At 45.3% G+C, this 21,160-nt stretch overlaps 1 protein-coding gene across 5 annotated transcripts in view; it reads left to right on the top strand.

Annotated features, from left to right (window-relative positions):
* cep43 (centrosomal protein 43) overlaps positions 1–21,160 on the top strand; it is an 83,531-nt gene that overhangs the window by 14,336 nt on the left and 48,035 nt on the right. For 4 of the 5 annotated variants that reach the window (XM_070888826.1, XM_070888828.1, XM_070888827.1 and 1 more), the window contains exons 2-6: positions 993–1,046; positions 4,204–4,258; positions 4,365–4,453; positions 8,389–8,526; positions 19,636–19,662. In XM_070888826.1, coding sequence (XP_070744927.1) covers positions 993–1,046; positions 4,204–4,258; positions 4,365–4,453; positions 8,389–8,526; positions 19,636–19,662 — 363 coding nt within the window. The remainder of the gene's footprint in view (positions 1–992; positions 1,047–4,203; positions 4,259–4,364; positions 4,454–8,388; positions 8,527–19,635; positions 19,663–21,160) is intronic. The other variant, XM_070888825.1, reaches the window with a different exon arrangement.

Raw genomic sequence — 21,160 nt, 5'->3', positions numbered from 1 at the left:
CAAGGCCATTTTAAAAAAAAAAGCAAACCAAGCACTTGGGTTTATTTCTAGAGGGATAGAATTGAAAAGTAGGGAAGTTATACTAAACCTGTATCGAACCTTGATTAGACCACGTGGAGTATTGCGTACAGTTCTGGTCGCCATATTATAAAAAGGATAAAGAGGCACTGGAGAGGGTGCAGAGAAGATTTACAAGGATGATACCAGAAATGAGAGGGTATACCTATTGGGAAAGGATGAACAGGCTGAGTCTATTTTCGCTTGAACAAAGAAGGCTGAGGGGGTGACCTAATCGAGATCTTTAAAATTATGAAAGGTTTTGATAGAGTAGATACAGAGAGAATGTTTGCACTTGTTGGAAAAAAAAACATACGCTGTGGAGCTAAAACGACACATGCAGGGAAACCCGGACTTCCAGATTTCCCGACCAAAAGTCCTGTCCTCGTCTATGCAACCTGCCCCTGTTAATATCGGGGCCAATGTGTCTGCGCTGTCTGACCTTTGATTATGATGAGAGCACAATAGCTAGTGCTTTCACCAATTGAGTGTATTGATGCCAAGAGCACAAGTTATTGGAGCTGCATCTCACATGTTTCTGTCAAGGATCCATTCGTCACATCTTAAAGTGTCACAATTATAGATCATGGTTCAACTAACACATTTACAAACCAGCAGCAAATCACAACTGAACAGATCGGAAACCTACCAATGAACAAGTAGTGTCTTTTTAAAAAAACACACAAAAAAAAGTGCTTTCTGCCGATCTACATAACTTGATGTCTCTGTGTGGTTTGGGGGATGGGAAAGGAACTGGGAATTTACAAGCAAACTGCCAGTCTAGAGGCAGATTTTCCCCAGCAACAGCAATTAGTCTCTAAATTGACTCGGGATGTACATGTTTGGAGCATTTCCCCACAGAGTATTCTTTATGGTTATAAGTTTGAGGCAGTAGTAAAGTAAAATGAAATTAAGGTGTATATTTTATGTTTCAGGCTGAATTACGGGCAGCTGTATTCCTGGCGCTTGAAGAACAGGAGAGAGTTGAGGTAAAAAGAACTCGGGTCCTTTTCAACAGCTGGTCATGTTTATTAAAAATAATTACACAGAATGTACAGCACAGAATTAGACCATTCAACCCAACTGGTCCATGCTGGTGTTTAGGCTCCACATGAGCCTCCTCCCATCCCTCTTCATCTCACCCTATCAACATATCCTTCCATTCCTTTCTTCCTCGTGTACTTATCCAGCTTCCGCTTAACTGCAGCTATGCTATTATAACTACTCCATGTGGTAGCATGTTCCACATTCTCACTACTCTCTCGGTAAAGGAGTTTCTCCTGAATTCCCTATTGGATTTATTAGTGACTACCTTATATTTATGTCCCCTAGTTTTTGTCTCCCCACAAGCGGAAATATCTTCTCTACATCTACCCTATCATCATTTTGAAGACCTCTATCAAGTCGCCCCTCAGTCTTCTCTTTTCTTGATCATGAGTCAATCAGGGGGAAAGTCCAATAGTAACAGGAATTACCCTCTGATTAGATACATCAAAATTGCATTTATATAGTGTCTGTTCAGTTCCTGAGGACATCCCAACACACTCCACCAATAATGCAGTGACTGTTGTTATGGAGGGATGTTACACAGGAATCTCCCTGCTGTCGGACACTGGGAAAGTCATCGCTAGAATCCTCCTCAACCGTCTTCTCCCTGTGGCTGAAGAGCTCCCAGAGTCACAATGCGGATTCCGTCCACTAAGGCGTACAACGGACATGATCTTCACCGCGTGACAACTACAAGAGAAATGCAGGGAATAGCACCAACCCTTGTACATGGCCTTCATTGACCTCACAAAGGCCTTTGATACTGTCAACCGCGAGGGACTATGGAATGTCCTCCATTTCAGCTACCTCCAAAAGTTTGTCACCATCCTCTGCCTGCTCCACGACGACATGCAAGACATGATCCTGACCAACGGATCCACCACAGACCCAATCCATGTCTGGACCTGGGTCAGGCAGGGCTGTGTCATCGCGCTAATGCTCTTCTCGATCTTCCTCGCTGCAGTGCTCCATCTCTCAACAAGCTACCCGCTGGAGTGCAACTACACTTTAGAACCAATGGGAACCTGTTCAACCTTCGTCGCCTCCAGGCAAGATCCAAGGTCGTCGAACTACAGTACGCAGACGACACTTGCATCTGTGCACATTGAGGCTGAACCCCAAGCCATCATCAACATCTTCACCAAGGCATACGAAAGCATGGGCCTTACACTAAACAGCCATAAGACAAGGGTCCTCCACCAACCTGACCCCGCCACACAGCAATGCACCCCGGTCATCAAAATCTACGGTGTGGCCTTTAACAACGTGGACCATTTTCCATACTTCGGGAGCCTACTATCAGCAAGGGCAGACGTTGAAGTCTAACACCATTTCCAGTGTGCCAGCGCAGCCATCGGTCACCTGAGGAAGAGAGTGTTTGAAGACCAGGACCTCAAATCTGGCACCAACCTTATGATCTAGGGCAATAGTGATACCCGCCCTCCTATATGGCTCAGTAACGTGGACCATATACAGTAGACACCTCAAAGTGCTGGAGAAATACCACTAGCGCTGCCTCCGCAAGATCCTGCAAATCCACTGGGAGGATAGGCTCACTAACGTCACTTCTCGATCAGTATTGCTTTAATTAAATTCACATGAGCAAACAAATGACGACACTATTGGAAACAATACTGATAACTTTGTGTGGAAATCGAAGTTTTATCTTCCTTCACAAGGCGCTTGGTGGCTGGTCTTGTTACTGAATTCCTCCAGATTTTCAACCTGGATTTTACTTTGGCAGTATTCCAGCCAGAAACAAACACTAAGTACATTTCCATTTTTTTAATTTAACAAATAAAAATACTTAATTGAAGGAAGGCCAATTTCAGTGGGTTGATAACGAATCTGGGTAAATTGGAATCAAAGATTGGCAGGCAAAACTGTAATCGAAGCACTGACCACACTTGGCCAGCTCCGTTGGACGGGCCACATTGTCCGCATGCCCGACACAAGATTCCCAAAGCAAACGCTATACTCGGAACCCCTATATGGCAAGCGAGCCCCAGGTGGGCAGAGGAAGCGTTTCAAGGACACCCTCAAAGCCTCCTTGATTAAGTGCAACATCCCCACTGGCACCTGGGAATCCCTGGCCCAAGACCGTCCTAAGTGGAGGAAGAGCATCTGGGAAGGCGCTGAGCACTTCGAGTCTCGTTGCCGAGAGCATGCAGAAACCAAACACAGACAACGGAAGGAGCGTGTGGAAAACCAGACTACCCACCCTCCCTTTCCTTCAACTATTGTCTGCCACCTGTGACAGAGACTGTAATTCCTGTATTAGACTGTACTGATGAATTCACTGAGAATTCACTGAGTGGAAGCAAGTCTTCCTCGATTTCAAGGGACTGTCTATGATGATGATGGAGGGAAATACTGCAGCCATTTTGCACACTGCAAGATCCGACAAACTATCCAGCTAATTGTTTTTTTGGTGGTATTGGTTGAGGGAGGAATGTTGAAATAAAATAAGGTTTTTATTGGGATTGGGTTATACAAATGCTACATATGCAAGTCTTACTACTTATAATTTGTTAATTCTCACACACCTGAAAGCACTAGGAGTAATCTAATATTGCCTCTTTACCCAAGCTAAAAGGAGTAGCAACGTTTGTGCAAATGTTAATTGCAGTGATGGATCAGAAACTGTATAAATCCACTATCAAAAATAGTAATTTCCATGCTTAGCCATTCTCTAGTCCCCAGCTTCTTTCCATCAACTCTTTGCACAACGAGCAAGTAAAAATTTGCCCAGTTTTTTTCATTTCACAACAGCTGTTGTTCAGTATACCTGTGCAACAGATAGGAAGTCTTTTGTAGTTTAAGAAAACTCAACCGGCCAAGGTGTGGATAACAAAAGTTCACACAATTACAAGCATCAGAAATAAAGGTTGAGAAAGAAGTTAACCAGAGAAATTGGAAAGGAAGTATAAAACCAAAAATAATCTTTGAAAGGATAGAGGGGAAAGTTAACACAAAAATGGGGAGGTGATAAAACACAAAAGCAAAAGAGTACAAAATGACACAATTAGAAAGAAAGGAAAGTTTTAAAAGGATAGAAATTAGGCTGCAATCAATTAATTAAAATCTTTTTTTCAACAGAACAAAACACCATTGGTTAATGAAAGCTTGAAAAAGTTTTTGAACACAAAGGATGGTAAGTATTGCTTTAATTAAATTCACATGAGCAAACAAATGAAGACACTATTGGAAACAATACTGATAATTTTGTGTGGAAATCGAAGTTTAATCTTCCTTCACAGGGCGCTTGGTGGCTGGTCTTGTTACTGAATTCCTCCAGATTTTCAACCTGGATTTTACTTTGGCAGTATTCCAGCCAGAAACAAACACTGTAAGTACATTTCCATTTTTTTAATTTAACAAATAAAAATACTTAATTGAAGGAAGGCCAATTTCAGTGGGTTGATAACGAATCTGGGTAAATTGGAATCAAAGATTGGCAGGCAAAACTGTAATCGAACAATGGGCTGGCGTTAGAGGAAATGGTTCAGGTACAGTCCGACAAGGGGGAAAGGTAGGGCAACCAAAGTCAAAGCTCCCTAGATGCCAAAAGAGATAGAGAGTAAAATGAAGCAGACAAAGAGCGCGTATGACAGATGTCAGGTTGAGAATTCAAGTGAGAATCAGGCTGAATGTAGAAAGTTCAGAGGGGAAGCGAGAAAGGAAATAAGAGGGACAAAGAGAGGTTATGAGAATACATTGGCAGCTAACAGGAAGCAGTTGAGGCTGGCTCATTGAATGTTTTCAAGTCAAAGATAGATAGATTTTTAAGCAATAAGGGAATTAAGGGTTACGGGGAGATGGCGGGTAAGTGGAGCTGAGTCCACGACCAGATCAACCATGATCTTATTGAATGGCGGAGCAGGCTCGAGGGGCTAGATGGCCTACTCCTGTTCCTAATTCTTATGTTCTTATAACATAAGAGAATCCAAAAGTCTTCTATCGGTATATAAATAGTAAACGGATAGCAAGAGGAGGGATGGGACCGATTAGGGACCAAAAAAGAGACCTACGCATCAAGGCCAATGGCATGATTGAGCTATTAAATAAGTACTTTGCATCTGTCTTCACCAAGGAAGGATGCAGAGGGAAGATAAGGTAGAAATTGCAGAAGTACTGGCCATAATCTTCCAATTCCCCTTGGATACAGGAGTGGTGCCAGGGACTGGAGAATTGCAAATGTTACATACACCCTTGTTCAATAAAGGGTGTAAGGATAAACCCAGCAACTACTGGCCAGTCAGTTTAACCTCGGTAGTGGGGAAGCTTTTAAAAATGATAATCGGGGACAAAATTAACAATCATTTGGACAAGTGGATTAATGAAGGAAATTCAGCATGGATTTGTTACAGGCAAATCGTAATTAACTAACTTGATCAAGCTTTTTGATATGGTAACAGAGAGGGTTGATGAGGGCAATGCAGTTAACGTGGTGTACATGGACGTCCAAAAGGCGTTTGATAAAGTGCCACATAATAGGCTTGCCACCAAAGTTGAAGCCCATGGAATAAAAGGGAGTGACAGCATGGATACTGTGGAAATTTACCTTTTAAGTTACATTTTTTGTTAAATGTACCCTTTTGTAATAAAACAAAATGGAGTCTCAATTCTCAAGTGATTGAAGAACTCCTTATCTGTATTTGCTGACCACAAGAGCAGAACTGATACATGTGATGGAGCCACTTCTTTGTCTGTTTTCTGTATAAAGCTATTGTGTTTTTGTATTACTGTTAGAAACCTTCGCGGAGCCTTTGTCTCAGCAAGGTTTTTCCTTGTAGCAAGTAAAATCTATTAAAGGAACATCTACCGGGCCTGTATATGTCTGAGTTTCATTTTTATAGTTAAATTGAGAGTCAAGATTTCGACAATACTAAATTGGCTAAGTGACAGGAAACAGAGAGTAGTGGTGAATGGTTGTTTTTCGGACTGGACGAAGGTATACAGTGGTGTTCCCCAGGGGCTGGTACTAGGACCACTACTTTTCTTGATACATGTTAATGACTTAGACTTGGGTGTACAGGGCACAATTTCAAAATTTGCAGATGACTCAAAACTTGGAAGTATAGTGAACAGTGAGGAGGATAGTGACAGACTTGATGCAGACATAGACAGGCTGGTGAACTGGGCAGACACGTGGCAGATGAAATTTAACGCAGAAAAATGTGAAGCGATAAATTTTGGTAGGAAGGTCGAGGAGAGGCAATGTAAATTAAAGGGTACAATCTTAAAGGGGGAGAATGGACAGAGACCTGGGGGTATATATGCACAAATTGTTAAAGGTGGCAGAGCAGGTTGAGAGAGTGCATTAAAAAAGAATATGGAATCCTGGGCTTCATAAATAGCGGCATAGAGTACAAAAGCAAGGATGTTATGATAAACCTTTATAAATACTGATTCAACCTCAACTGGAGTATCGTGTCCAATTATGGGCACCACACTTCAGGAAGGATGTGAAGGCAGAGAAGTGGGACTAGCTGATGTGCTCTTGCAGAGAGCCAACATGGGCCGAATGACCCCCTTTTATGCTGTAACCATTCTATGATTCTATTCAGTCATCAGAATTTGGGGTGATCAGACCTTGTCCAATATATTTTGAGACTGACACTCTTCAGTTTCTGCTTCTGACAGTTCTGTTTATATCTGTCAGATTTTGATTTGTGGGAAATACAATGGAACTATACACTGTGGGGTTTACACCATTGTTATTCATGAGTCTTTGAGTTCCTGTATGTTTTTTGAAGTTTTGTATACATTAAGGTGTGGAACCTCAGTGTTGAGGAATGCAACTTCTATTTTGGGCACACAATGTCGGCATCAAATAGCCCCAGATTAGGAATAGATATTCGATATAGAGTAATTCTCCTTCTACTCTGCCCAAGAATGTGATTTGACCAGAACTGCACCAGTATAAAATGTTCCTTGAGTACCCAAACTCATTTCCCTTAGAAACCTCATCATTGGGATGACATATTTTCTCCGCGCCTATTGGTCGTTGCTGGATCTGAACCCATGTCACAGAAATGAAGCAGATTAACTTAACTGCACCATCAGTCCAGCTCCTGCACTGAGGATCATTGTGCAAATTTAGATTGGGCTGTTTTAATCACAGTGAAACTTTATGCACTCTCAATGTATACCAAAAATATTATTAAAATTGATCAATGGGCTTGACAAAGCAGCAGAAATGATAATGTCACAAAGGATTACCTCTTGCACATTAGTTTAATTGCACCAAGCTTTGTAAATAATGTTATTCTAAATAAGGACGAGCACTGATAGTATTTCTTACAAACATCAGGGGGTACATGGATCAATTTAATTGAATGGAAAAATTGACCATTGGGGGAAAAAAACAATTTCTCTTTTGCCCTCCGATCCCAAAAAGAAAAGATGCAAAGACCTTGCATTTGCACACACCCTTTCACTATCTCAAGATGCTCCAACGTGCTTCACAGACAATTAACTACTTTTGAAGTGTAGTCAGTTTAAAGGTAGGGAAGCACATAACCGATCCTTTACAACCACACTTGCAAATCCCTCACCTTTGGCCCTCTATTCTTTATGATGCATCTTCCAAACACTTTGTTCCTCCGATACTGACCTTTTTTGTATCCCCGCCCCCCTACACCCACTCTTTCTCTTCACCCACTATTGAAGGCAGAGCCTTCAGTCTGGGTCCTGCTCTCTGGAATTCCTCCTTAAGCCCCTCTCTCTGCCGTTAAATACCACTTCGAAACCTAGTCTATCCTTTCCTTTTCCTGGCGTCTGTTTCTCATACCTAAGTCTGAAGCTGGGACATGTCTTTTTGCATTAAAGGCACTTAATAAATGAAAGTTGTTGTACTGCTCAATTCAGTCACACTTGAATTAGGTATACATGCTACACAAAATATGATCTCTACAAGAAAAAAATTATAGGCCTTGATTGACAGCAGCTAACAATCAGGTGCCATCTTACATGGCTGCTTTGTTATTAAACATAAACTGCCAAACCTACTTTTTTTTTGCATAACTACTGATGTTTTAAGGAGGGTATGATCCCATCAACATTTGAAATAAAAAGTTACAAAGGAGAGACTTTGAAGTGCTTCATATTGAATGATCAGAGATACTGTACTGTTATTGGGCAGGTGAAGGGAAGGGAAAGTGAAACTTTTTTTAAACAAAGAAAATGAACATTCGCAATCCAAGTCCAAGTCATTAATGTTCATAATGAATGAATTGCAAATCTTCCAATTGATATTGGCTCCTTTTGTTTTGTACTTAGTTTACTGGGCTTGATGGCCGAGAGAATCTTGCCAGGGAGCTTGGAATCCATGAAGGAGATGGGTTGAAGGGAGCACCGCTATTATTGGAGGTGATAAGAAGAAATCGACAAAAGGAAAAAGACCATAGTCTTTCTGAAGTAAGTAACTAATGGATGGTAAAACATGTTCAGATGATTTTCTTGTTTCATTAGCTGCTGCCATTTGTGCTAAATTTTAAAAAGTAAGTTTGGTTTATAAGTGATTATTTCTAAGCAAAATTTTGATGTGGCTAAAGCTTCAACTTGATTCTGCACAGCTTTCATCCTGTCTAGCCTAATTGTAGATTTCTCCAGTGCTGCCTTGCATCTTCGTATGGAAAAATAAAGTCAGACTTATAAGAGCCGAAATTGCGTACCGCGAGGCTTACTGCTCCTGAGAGCAAGTGGAGCGCAGAATATCGCGCCCTACTTGCCCTGTGGGGCGCGAGCGGGGCGGAAGGACTCCGTGAAGGGCGCCATGCTACACGGTGGGACGCATAGCGTGCTGTGTAGACAGGGCCCACCCCTTCATTAAAGGGGAAGGCCAAGCTGCCGACTCTGTGTGTGGGAAACTGGGCCATCCCTGGACCACAAGGGAGTAGGGTGCCTTGGTGGCAGCAGCCTGGCACACGAGCGGAATGCTGGGCTGCAAGATCGCTGCATGGATCCCGCGATCAAACAGGAAGAAGGCTGCGCCCGGCAATTCGGCCATGTTTTTTTATTTTGAACTCGTCACCTTCCCGAGCGACCTTCAGCCCCATAACGCGCCCCTTGAAGCTGTCGCGGGCATTGCCCACCGCAGCTTCAGGGGGCGCTAATGCATTTTCACTTCGGGGTGAAAACGAGTCGCTGAGCGCTGTGATGAAGTTGTCATTGCCAGCGGAGCGGGGCGCTACTGGTTACTGCCGCTGCTAAACTCCCGCGGAATTTCGCAGGAGTCGGTGTCTGTAGCGGGGCAAAAAGTCCGGGTGCAGCACCGCTACAGACACCGACTCCTGAGGTGCAAACGGGATGCGCAAACGCCCCGAATTTCTCCCCCATAGTGTTGCAGGGGACTTGCATATGTAGTTTAAAAACTGTGGAAATAACAATCAGTACTTTAGTGAAATTATTTGTAATTTTAAAATACTTTAAAATACTTGGGTTCCCTTGATGTCTTGGTTGGCTCATTCAGTCTCTAGCTGAGGCATTTAGACCTGGCTTGATCCTGGTTAATGCTCAGTGAGCTGATCTTATCTGGTTTGGCAGAAGGGTCACTACAGTTAGCCTCTGTCCATTTGGTTAGGGGGAGTAAAACCGGCCTAGGTTCCTCGAATCATGGGCCCCAAGTTTCGGCCTCAGTTGCTCCTGATTTTTAGGAGCAACTGGTGTAGAACGGAGTATCTTAGAAATCGGAATTCTCGGCATTTAGTTTGCTCCAGTTCTAGTCAGTTAGAACAGTTTCACTTTGGAACAGAATTTATTTTTCAAAAGGGGTCGTGTCCGGCCACTTACACCTGTTTTAAAAGTTTCGGCAGTGAAAACTTACTCCAAGCTAACTTAGTAAGTGAAGATTTTTGTACGCTTGACAAAACCTTGTCTACAGTTTAGAAAATCAGGCGTAGGTTACAAATTAGGCGTAGGGAACGAGGAGGGGGGGGGGGAAGGAAGTCATTAAATTCTACAATCAATCCTTAGTTATACTTATACAAATATTATACAAATAAATCCAACCTGAATAAAAATTTATAAGCAAAGAAAAGACTAAATAAACCATAGTTCCTATCTGTGTGAAAGTGCTTCAGGCAGGCCTTTCATGTTGGAGACAGGCAGGGGTGTGGCGTCAGTGTCTCAACGGCAGCGGCAGCAAGCAGCCTTCGAGCTGAGCTGCGGTGCTTGAGGCAGGCCTTCATTCTCTCCGTGGCTGGCTGCGAAAAAGCAACACCGGGCGGACTCGAGGCCATTCGGCCACGAAATATCAGCGGCGTCAGTGGCTGGCCGGCAGCCGAAGAATCAACGCAGGACACACACAGCTCATTAAGGTTCTTGAGGCCATTCGGCCACGCTTTAGGGGCGGCGTCAGTGGCTGGCCGGCGGCCAAAAAATCAACACCTGACACACGCAACTCTTTATGGTGCTTGAGGCCATTCGGCCACGCTTTAGGGGCGGCGTCAGTGGCTCGACGGCAGCCGAAGATACAGCAGCAGCCTTCGAGCTGTGAGGGGGACTGAGGCCATTTGGACAGGGAGAGGCAGCTACATAGACAGTTTTATATTTAAATTAGCAGAATGGGTGCTGCATTGTGAACACCACGTATTATGCAATGGTTCGCCATCAATTCACTGCATAGGAGAGAATTGATTAGAGCTCACCGCACCAGGAACATCGTAGCCCGTAGGTTGATGGGCAGGATACCTTACCCACGTCGACAATATCGAACCAGGCGCTCGTACCTGGACATGAGCAAGGCTGATTGTGTGAAAAGGCTGCGTTTTCGCAGAGAAGTTGTCACTGAGATCTGTGATATGGTGAGAGCAGATTTGCAGGCCAGAAGCAGAACGCCCAACTGCCTTGACTGTTGAAGTGAAGGTAACAGCTGCACTTTCTTTCTATGCCTCTGGATCGTTTCAGGCTACAACTGGAGATGTGTGTGCCATCTCTCAACGTGCAATACATGCCTGCGTTTACCAGGTCACGGCTGCACTGTATGCGCGAAGGAATGACTTCATCAATTTCCCAATGACCACACAAGCGATCCATGAGAGGGTTGTGGGCTTCTTCAGGATTGCCGGCTTCCCAAAGGTACAGGGCTGCATTGATTGTACCCACATAGCCTTGCGGGCACCTGTGGAGGAATCTGAGCAGTACCGAAATAGGAAAGGTTTCCACTCTTATCAATGTGCAGCTCGTGTGTGACGACAAGCAGCGCATCATGTCAGTCGATGCGAGATACCCTGGCAGCACCCACGATGCGTTCATCATACGCGACAGCGTTCTATCTGACATGTTTGAGCAGCAGAGCAGCCAGAAGGGCAGAGCTGGCTACTGGGAGACAAAGGGTACGGCCTGACCACCTGGCTCATGACGCCCATACGCGTGACATGGACAGAAGCTGACCGTCAATACAACATGGCGCACATTGCGACACGCAGCATCATTGAGAGGACCATTGGCATATTGAAACAGCGATTCCGATGCCTGGACCATTCCGGAGGACAGTTGCAATACTCTCCTCAGATTGTCGGTCATTTCACTGTTGTGTGCTGCATGCTTCATAATTTAGCCATCGTGAGGCAGCAGGAGTTGGTAGTGGAACCAGAAGACCCATGTGAGGGTCCAGTGCACGATGATAGTATTACGGAAGACCAGGGTGTGGATGATAACGACAATCAGGAAAGCCTGATGCCGGAGCACGAGGTCGGAGGAGGGCCGTCCATCGTGCCCCTTTAACGATTGTTCGAGACTTGCGCCAGCAGCTCATCGGTGAACGCTTCAACTACTGATGCCTGAGGGCTCTGCGACCACTTTTGCATATGGACATGTTTATTCTTTGCAGTTGTTCCTACGTTGTGTTGTGTTAATGGAACATGAAACAGTTTTAATGAAAAAATATTTTATTGAAAAGTTAATGTTACTCTAATAAAATTTTGTTGTATCAAACTATACTTTTTAATATGACTCTTGAAGATCACTTATAAACTTGTAAAGTTACAAAACACTTTTTATGTGAAAAATTTTACACTCTTAAGATCACTTACACATCAAGATCACTTTTTAGATGCAAAATTAAATAATTTACAGAATGTGAGAGCATTTACACTATAAGATCATTTGAAAACCCTGAGATCACTTGAAAACCCTGAGATCACTTATATGTTGTAAAGTTACAAAACTTACAAAACAGTTTCATTGTGAAAAGTCTTACACTCTGAAGAACACTTAAACTTCAGGATCACTTTTTAGGTGCAAAATTAAATAAGATACAAAAAAATGTGAGAGCATTTACACTATAAGATCACTTAAAAACCATAAGATCCCTGATAAGTTGTAAAGTTACAAAACTTACAAAACAATTTCAATTTGAAAAACGTTACTACAGCTACATCAAGAACAAGAACAAAAGCAGCAAAGAAAGGCTGCAACCATGTCTCATCCATATCTCAGTGAATGTTTGCTTCCTCATGGGGGTGTCATTTGATTGGCTGGGCTGTGTGCCCTTATTGCAGCAGTTACCTCAACCAGGCCCTCCCTGATGGCCTGTGCCATCATTTGCATGCCCTCCCTAACGGCCTGTGCCGTCGATTGCACTCCCTAGGACATTCCCTCCCTAAGTTCCGTGTCATTACTGCTATTTCTCCCGTCAGGACCGTCAACTCTTCACCTACTGCACTGACGCCACCGATGAGTGATCGGGTAAGCTCCTAGGTTGTGGTATTGGGTATGGAGACCAGAGTCGCATCTGTTGCACGCTGCATCTCAGGAGAGCGTGTCTCCAATCTCCTTCTCCTCTGCCTGGGTCTGCCTTGTGGCACCACTACACTGGGAGGCGCGGGCACGGACGGTGGGATGCTCGGTGTTGCAAGCGGCACCACTACACAGGGAGGCGCAGGCTGGGACTGTGGGACGCTCTGTGTTGCAGACGGCTGAACTGGAGGGAGAGGCTCGGGCTGGAATGGTGGGATGCTCTGTGTTGCAGACGGCAGAACTAGAGGGAGAGGCTCGGGCTGGAACGGTAGGACGCTCGGTGTTCCAGACGACAGCACTCGAGTGCGAGCCATGGGCTGGGATGTTGGACGAATGGGTGTAAACTGCTCCATGATATCAGCAGCAACACTGGGACCGAAGCGTGGGAATCAAAACCATAGTAGGTGGAACCAGAACCTATGCGAGAGGGAGGCGCAGGCTCGGACGGTAGTGCACTGACTGTAGAATGCTGCATTATACCAGCAGCACCACTGGGACCCGCAACATCGGAAGCAAAACCATGGAAGGTGGAACCAAGACCTCTGCTCGGGTTTGAAACTCTGATGCCCCTTGATGGGGGCTCATAAACATTAAATTGGAAGCTCTCCCCTGCCGATGTTTCAGTCATCGCTGCCATCATCCAGTCTGGATCGTCCGCAGCTGGTTGTACTGGTTCTTGTTCTGTACCCTCGGGATCCTCAGGGTTGGCAGCAGCAGCATCGTCATCGTCGTCATCATCGTCATTATCATCATGTTCTGCAAAATACATCAGAACAGTCAAATGCTTAACAGCAAGGGAGGGGGCCGGATGGGTGACACGAGTACTCTCACACATAGCAGGCCAGGCAGCAGGTTGATTTAAAGGGCCATGATGCATTTTCAGGACTTACCCTCTTCCTCGCGTACGGGCCCAGCTTGTGCTGTATCGATTGCTTTTCTCCATGTCCGACTCATCATAGCAGCTACCCTTTGTTCCAAGGGTGTCAGTGGATGCAGATTGGGCATGCCTCCTCCTGTCCGAGTTGCCTCCCTTTTGTTGTGGGCCAATTTCTTCTGGAAAGAGTAAAATATAACTTTTTACAGAGAGTGTCAGTCTGCAAGGTGGGACATACAGATAGCCAGGTTACAATTACGATTAAATTAAAAATGGGAAATATTACTTACACTAACTACTTGACCAAGGTCGTGCCATTTCTTTTTACACTGGCTTCCAGATCTCATGGTATGCACCACTGTGCAGTAATCTTCTGCAACTTGGTTCCAGCGTTTCTTCATTTCTTTTGGTGGCACTTTTATGCGACCTCTGTTGCTGGTATCTAGCTCCTGCCATCTCTGCTCAATTACGTTGACTAATATCTCTACTTCCTCATGCAAGATATTCTTTGTTCTTGGTGGACGTTGATCCATTGTAAAGTTGAATTGGCACTCTTATTTCTCAAAACACACAGTCCTTAATTTGCATGCACCAATGCAGCACCGGTTCTGCAAGTTTAGCAGTGAAAAGCTGAACTCACTGATTTCAGCAGGTGATTTATTCAACAGTGCTGCTAAAAGCACTCCCTCACACACACAAATATCAAAAAAAATTAAATTACAAGCCTTTGAAGGGGACCAAGAAACAAATCTTCACTTTTTCTCCAGTCCTTTTAAAAATGGCCGAGTGCCAATGTTTGTTTGATACTGCGCGTGCACGCTCCAACGCGCACGCGCAGGGTTGCCGGCACCACGAAGGCTCATTTAAATTGGACCCGCCCCCCACTACTTCCAGAATCGGCGCGAGTGTTTGGCTCCGCCCCCCGCTGAGAAGTGTACGCCGCGCCAAGCAGAGTTAGAGCTCCGAGGAGCCGGAGAATCTGAGTTTTTTTTAAGCGCACTTTTAGGCGCGAAGAACAAGCGTTCAGCTCCGAGGTGCGCCGTTTTCGGCGCGGGCCGAAACTTGGGGCCATAGAATGGTTACAATACTGAAGGAGGCCATTCGGTCTGTCGCGCCCGTGTCAGCTCTCTGCAAGAGTTAGTCCCACCCTTTCCCCATAGTCCTGCAATTTTTTTCCCTCAGGTACTTATCCAATTCCCTTTTGAAAGCCGTGATTGAGTCAGCCTCCACCACCCTTTCAGGCAGTGCATTCCAGATCCTAATTATTCGCTGAGTAAAAATGTTTTTCTTCATGTTCTTCTGCCAAAAACATTAAATCTGTGTCCTCTGGTTCTCAACCGTTCGGCCAATGGAAAAGTTTCTCTCTCTCTACTCTGTCCGGACCCCTCATGATTTTGAACACCTTTGTCAAATCTCCTCTTAACTTTCTCTGCTCTGAGAACAACCCCAGCTTCTCCAATTGAGGCCGAACCAGTGTTTTATAAAGGTGCATCATAACTTCCTTGCTTTTGTATTCTATGCCTCTATTTATAAAACCCAGGATCCCGTGGGCTTTATTAACCGTTTTCTCAACCTGCCCTGCCACCTTCAACGATTTGTGCACACATACCCTGGTCCTGCACATACTTTAGAATTGTATCCTGCTCTTGATTGCTAGCCAGTGACTCCTGCTGGAAATGTACTTCTGAATATTAAATGAGGACAGCATCGGACTCGGAGGTGATTTCTCTTTCGCGCTCCTCTCCCTGACCATGGTTGAATAGCATGCTGATGCTTGTTGTCAAGGCTCAAACTTGCCCACTTGGGTGAACTAACAGAGGTCAATCCACATCTGTGGCACTTCACTTCAGCAAGAAACCAACACCTTCAGAAGGGGAGGGGAGAGAAATTAGTGGAGAAAAATAAGCACAAATATTAACTCTGGGAGACTCTCAGTTTTGCAGTCAGAGCAGGAATTGCCCACATGCAGGTTATCTATTAACATTTTGTAGATTTCCGCTGCCTGATTTCAAGATGGTCCCTTGTAGGTGTAATAGGGGTAACCCAACTAACCAACTAAACATGGTGTGGATGTTGGGTGAGGGCAGAATCAAGCTCAGTTGCAATGTCCTCTTGCAGTCAAATAATTTACTGATGCCTACTGTGCAGACAATCACAAGTATGCTCACTTGGAAGAGGTATTGGCGGACACTTTGTTTCAGTAGAACTGTGCCTCAGCAAGGAGTCGGCACCTTTGGGAGAAGAGGATAGGATGAAACTGATGGGGGGGAAAAGTAGGTCAATAAAAGGCAAATAGTTGTGTGCCTCCTATATTTGTTGAGATTAATGTGTATATAATTTTTTAAATGCAAGGTGGCGTTCTATTTTAGTCATTTCACTTTTTTTAACCTCAATTTTGTAATGTTGGTAGTGTGCTAAAATGATCATGGAATAAGACAGTGCAGTATTTTTTTTGCCCTTCTCTTCTGAAGACAATGGGGCTGAAAGTTCCCCTCTCAAAGGCCCATGAGCGCTAACGGGGCGCTAAAGGGTTTCCGCCCGGATGGCCGGCCAGAGCACCCCCCCGGAATTGCCCCCGGGGTTCCACCAGCGAAAAATGGTTTGCATCGCGCCCTGTAATTAGCGTGCCGACCCCTTATCGCCCCGCGCCAACCCCTTTGCGCCCCTCGGGGTAAATTGCCCAGCGGGACGTGAGGTCGGCGAGGGGCAATGCCACCCACAGTTTCCTGGTACGAGTGGCTGTGGTGTCTCGTCCACCCTTGAAAGGGAGGTAGTAGCACGGCGGCCACCATCTTTTTTCAGTCGGCCCGACAATGACGGCCGCTGGTGTGGCCGGGCCGCCAACAGGCAGCCCGGCACCCCCTCCTGGCGCCCACTGGGCCACCAGGTCGCTGGCCCGGCCGACACCCTTCCTGGTGGCCCACTGGTTGCCACTAAAGAGGCTGCAATTTCGCAGTGGCTCACCCCTTTAAAGGAAGGGGAGGGATGTTGTGACACAGCACGTCCGCGCCGTGCTGACATCATCAGCAAGGCGCTGAGCGACGTACTGGGCGAACGCTCAGTTACCGCACCCGACATTTCTTTTACTCAAAAGAGGTCAACTTCGCCCAGCGCAAATAAATCACATAAATCGAATTGACCGCCTCAAACTCAGCATGGGGCAATTTCGGCCCCAATGACTCTTGCTGATGTATGGCACTGGCTGCTCGCTGACACCTTGCTTATGTGACATTTTTCATTTCTAGACAGTCAGTAAGAAAAGGCCATTTGACTTCATATCTCGCCCATCCAAAATTCCTACTCCAATCTCATTGTGAATGCACTTAATGTTGTTGACTCCACTGCCTTATCCAGTACATCATTGCAAATGTTTATCATCCTATTGAGGAAAAACATTTCTTCTAATACCTGTTCTAACTTGCGTCAAAGTAATATTTGCGTTTTTACCTATCTATGCCGTTTATTACTTTATATATTTCAATGAGGCTCCCGTTTTAGACTGTAGACTTTAAGCTTTTCTAATCTTTTCTCATAGCAAGTGTCTTTCAGTAATTTATATCATTCTTATTGCTCTATTCTACATTCTCAAATGTATGCTTGTCCTCCTTGAAACATACTGGACAAAGAATATACAGTGTCACAAGTGTGGTCTGACCAATGTATTGTGAGGTCTCTGCATGATCTATGTAGGCTTATACACCATTGTTCTGTATCTCAAATTCTATTTGCTATTTTAACTGTTCCTCCATATTATTCTGCGATTGATGTTGATGGGTTTACTGTTCTGTGTCCTTTCCTACTTCTGCCATTTCTAATTCTGTTCCTCTTATTGTATACTATGTCAGCATGTTTATTTTTACTCTCTTAAATTTAATTTGATTATTTACATAATTGATATAAATCCTCAAGATCATTCCTGTTTACTCTGTTGCTGCTGCTCTCCCCATTGTAGTAGTCTGCAAATTTAACTGGTTATAAATCCATGTTAATGATGTAGATAAGAAGCAACAGGAGTACAAGCACTGACCTCTGGAACCCACTCAACACCTTCCTCTCTACCACCCTCAATTTGTCATTGAGTACTCTCTCTTTCCTATTGCTTTGATCCATCATCATATCCACTCCTATGCTGTACCCTAGATTCCCATGATTTTTAAAAGTTTTATACAATATTTACAGGTGTGACTTCCAAATTCTGGGAACCTCGGGACTGAGGCCGTTCCGAATTCCGGGTATTTCTGGATTTTGGAACGTCTTTGCCTGGGCTGAGAGAGGGAGGTGGGGGTGGGGGGTGAGGTTCGATCGGGCCGTGGGAGGGGTCAGTTGGGCCAAGGCCAGGGGGCAGTCTGTCAGGCTGTCGTCTGTTGGTCAGGCAGGGCCGGCGGGGGGGGGGGGGGGGGGGGGGGGGGAAGGAAGAGTGTGGTCAGTCGGCAGGCAGAGGCGGGGGAGTCCGGATTATGGAACATTTTCCGGTTTCCAGATGACCCTGCCACGGATCGGCCCGGTGTCTGCATTTTCGAAACTCTGGATTTTGACCGTCGCACCTGTACCATGTCAAAGGCTTTCTGAAAGGCCTAGGTTATAGGAGTTTCACCACATGCTTTCTAACCTCCAAGAAAGTTATTGCTATATTAAGGTACTCCAACCAGTCCATAGACTGATTTCCATTATTTTATCCACAATTGAATTTGGGCTAATGGGCTTGTATTTGCCTGTGTCTGATTTATTCATATATAATAATTCCGTTAACCTTCAAGCACCTGTTGCACATTGACTTTAAAGCCCTTCAGGATAATTATGCATTTCAGTAATTGGATAGGGAGTCAGCATTTTCTACCCTTCAGCAGGCCATTTGACTGTAGTTGGCATCACAGTTGCACCCGACCCTGTTCTCAACTGTCCTGCACACATTCCAGCAGGAGTTCGAGGTTGCTAGGTAACAATTAGGAATGAGAATGCTGGCTGATTTTTAATCACCTTCCCCAGTCCAGAGTACCCGAGGCCAATTGTCGCTCTTCAGTTGCTGCCCAAAGAGAAAGAGACTGTTTATCGCCTTTCATGACCATCGGACGTCTCAAAGCGCTTTACAGCCAATGAAGTATTTTTGGAGTGTAGTCACTGTTGTAATGTAGAAAACACGGCAGCCAATTTGCATACAGCAAGCTCCTCAATGTGATAATGACCAGATAGTCTATTTTTTTTAATGTTGATTGAGGGATAAATATTGGCCAGGTCACCTGGATAACTTCCCTGCTCTTCTTCGAAATAGTGCCATGGCATCTTTACGTCCCACGGTGAGAGCGCAGACGGGGCCTCAGTTTAACGTCTTATCCGAAAGAGGGTACCTCTGACAGTGCAGCACTTTCTCAGCACTGCCACTGGAGTGTCAGCCTAGATTTTTTTTGTTTACTCTATGTTCCTGGAGTGGGACTTGAACCCACAACCTTCTCACTCAGGCGAGAGTGCTATCCACTGATCCACTGAAATCAGTTTACCTTCTGTTTGTTGGGCTCACTGCTGTACCTGGAGATGCGTTTACCTTCAAGATTACCAAAGTAACCCATTGAATGAATGTTTCAATAGTAGACATACATATACCTGTTTAAAAGCCTAATATCCAACAATAATGCTGTTTTTGTCTAATGTGATTAAAATAAAGTATGCAGTTCTGTGTCATTTTGAACTTTGCTAGTGCTGCACTTTCAGTTTCAATATTTGACAAAAATTTAAATAAAACTTTTATTTTTAAAATATAAAACAATTTGGCTTAAAAATAGAATCTGAAAAAAATGTAGTTGCTAAACGTTAGCACAGAAAAGGGGGGGAATAGGAACCGAATGCATATTTCTAATGTATAAGAATGGTTATAGTAAGTATTGTAACACAATAATAGTCTGCTCTTCTTGCTGCAGGGTGAACAGCCCACTTGTATTCCAAAGGTACTGAATAATTTCTGCCTGACTTTCTGCTGAATGGTGGGGGTATTACTGTTTGCTACAGCTTGCTGGAATTTTCGTCACAATCTAGTCTGCCTTCTAATCTCAGTCTGCACAATTATTTTAAGTTACGTATATTACGACTTTTCAGTAAGTGGTACAATAGTCTTAAGATTTTCTTTTATGGAAATTAAGATTTCTGTTAAAATTAATCTATTTTGTTTTAGGTATTTATAAACAATTGATATTTCAATAATGAAAAATAAAGTATTTAGCTGATCCAACTGTCTGAGAAAACTATTGTGTATGCTAAACTCTGTTGAGTGAAAATATTGTAAAACAACTCCCTACATATGAAATGGTAGATCTCCTGTAGGGTTGCTATCCGATTTTTTTTTAAGTTCATAAATAGTGTGCTCCTCCTCTGATAGGCAGATAAATGAAGAAATAAATTTGTGCCCTTCATAATCGCAGTTCCATAATGATGTGCATGTAATATGTTGTAGTTGCGTAAATGTGTGTCGCTCCAATGTCATAGTTACTGCCAGGCTGAACTAAAACCGTAATGTCACATATTGTAGCTTCCACCAAGTTCGGGGCCTGAGAAACATACAATGGGCCCAAGTTTTGGGCCGCGCCTAGAATGGCGCAGCCCCGACCTGGATGGCCGTTTTTCGCGCCAGAAGTGCACCTAAAAAAACTTGCAGATTCTCCGGTTCCCTGCAGGGTCCTCTGGAGCTGGGCGCGGCGCAGCACGAGCTGTGGGGGATGGAGCCAGGTCCCTGCGCTGAAATCAGTGCCGGGACCTCTGCACAGGCGCTACAGTGGGCGCGCATGTGCAGAAGCTCCAAGCGCCCTAAACTGTGGAGGGGCGCGATGCACGCAGCCCCTAGCCCTGGACGAATGGGCTCACTGGGGCTGCGTGAATCAGGCTGCACCTCCCACGCCCAGCTCCTGCTTCCTCCCTTCAGCTGGCTCTCTCAAACCCCCCCCACCACAGCTCCCACTCCTACAATCCCCAGCCTGACCCCTCCCGACTCAACTCCCCCCCCGCTCCGCCCGGATCCGACCCCCGCTACCACCCCCATACCCGACTCGACTCCCGCTGCCCTGCCCCGACTCGACACGACTCCCGCTCCCTCCCAGACCCGACCCGTCCCCCGGCCACCTACGTTTAACTCTGGTGCTGGGGGTGGGCTCCGCCCGAAGTCTGGCCCATTCAGCCTCCTTCTCCACCTCCTCCCTTCTCCCCCTCCCCCCCCCTTCTCCCGCTCCCCCCTTCTCCCGCTCCCCCCATCTCCCGCTCCCCCCCATCTCCCGCTCCCCCCCATCTCCCGCTCCCCCCCCCTTCTCCCGCCTCCCCCCCTTCTCCCGCTCCCCCCTTCTCCCGCTCCCCCCCTTCTCCCGCTCCCCCCCCTCTCTCCTTCCCCCCTCTCTTTCCCCCTCTCTTCCCCCCCTCTCTCTTCCCCCCCTCTCTCTTCCCCCCCTCCTCTCTTCCCCC

This window comes from Pristiophorus japonicus, chromosome 9 (assembly GCF_044704955.1).
Source record: "Pristiophorus japonicus isolate sPriJap1 chromosome 9, sPriJap1.hap1, whole genome shotgun sequence".
In the NCBI taxonomy this organism is placed as follows: domain Eukaryota; kingdom Metazoa; phylum Chordata; class Chondrichthyes; family Pristiophoridae; genus Pristiophorus; species Pristiophorus japonicus.
Note: the sequence above shows the minus strand (reverse complement) of the source record. Positions and strands in the feature narration are given on the sequence as shown.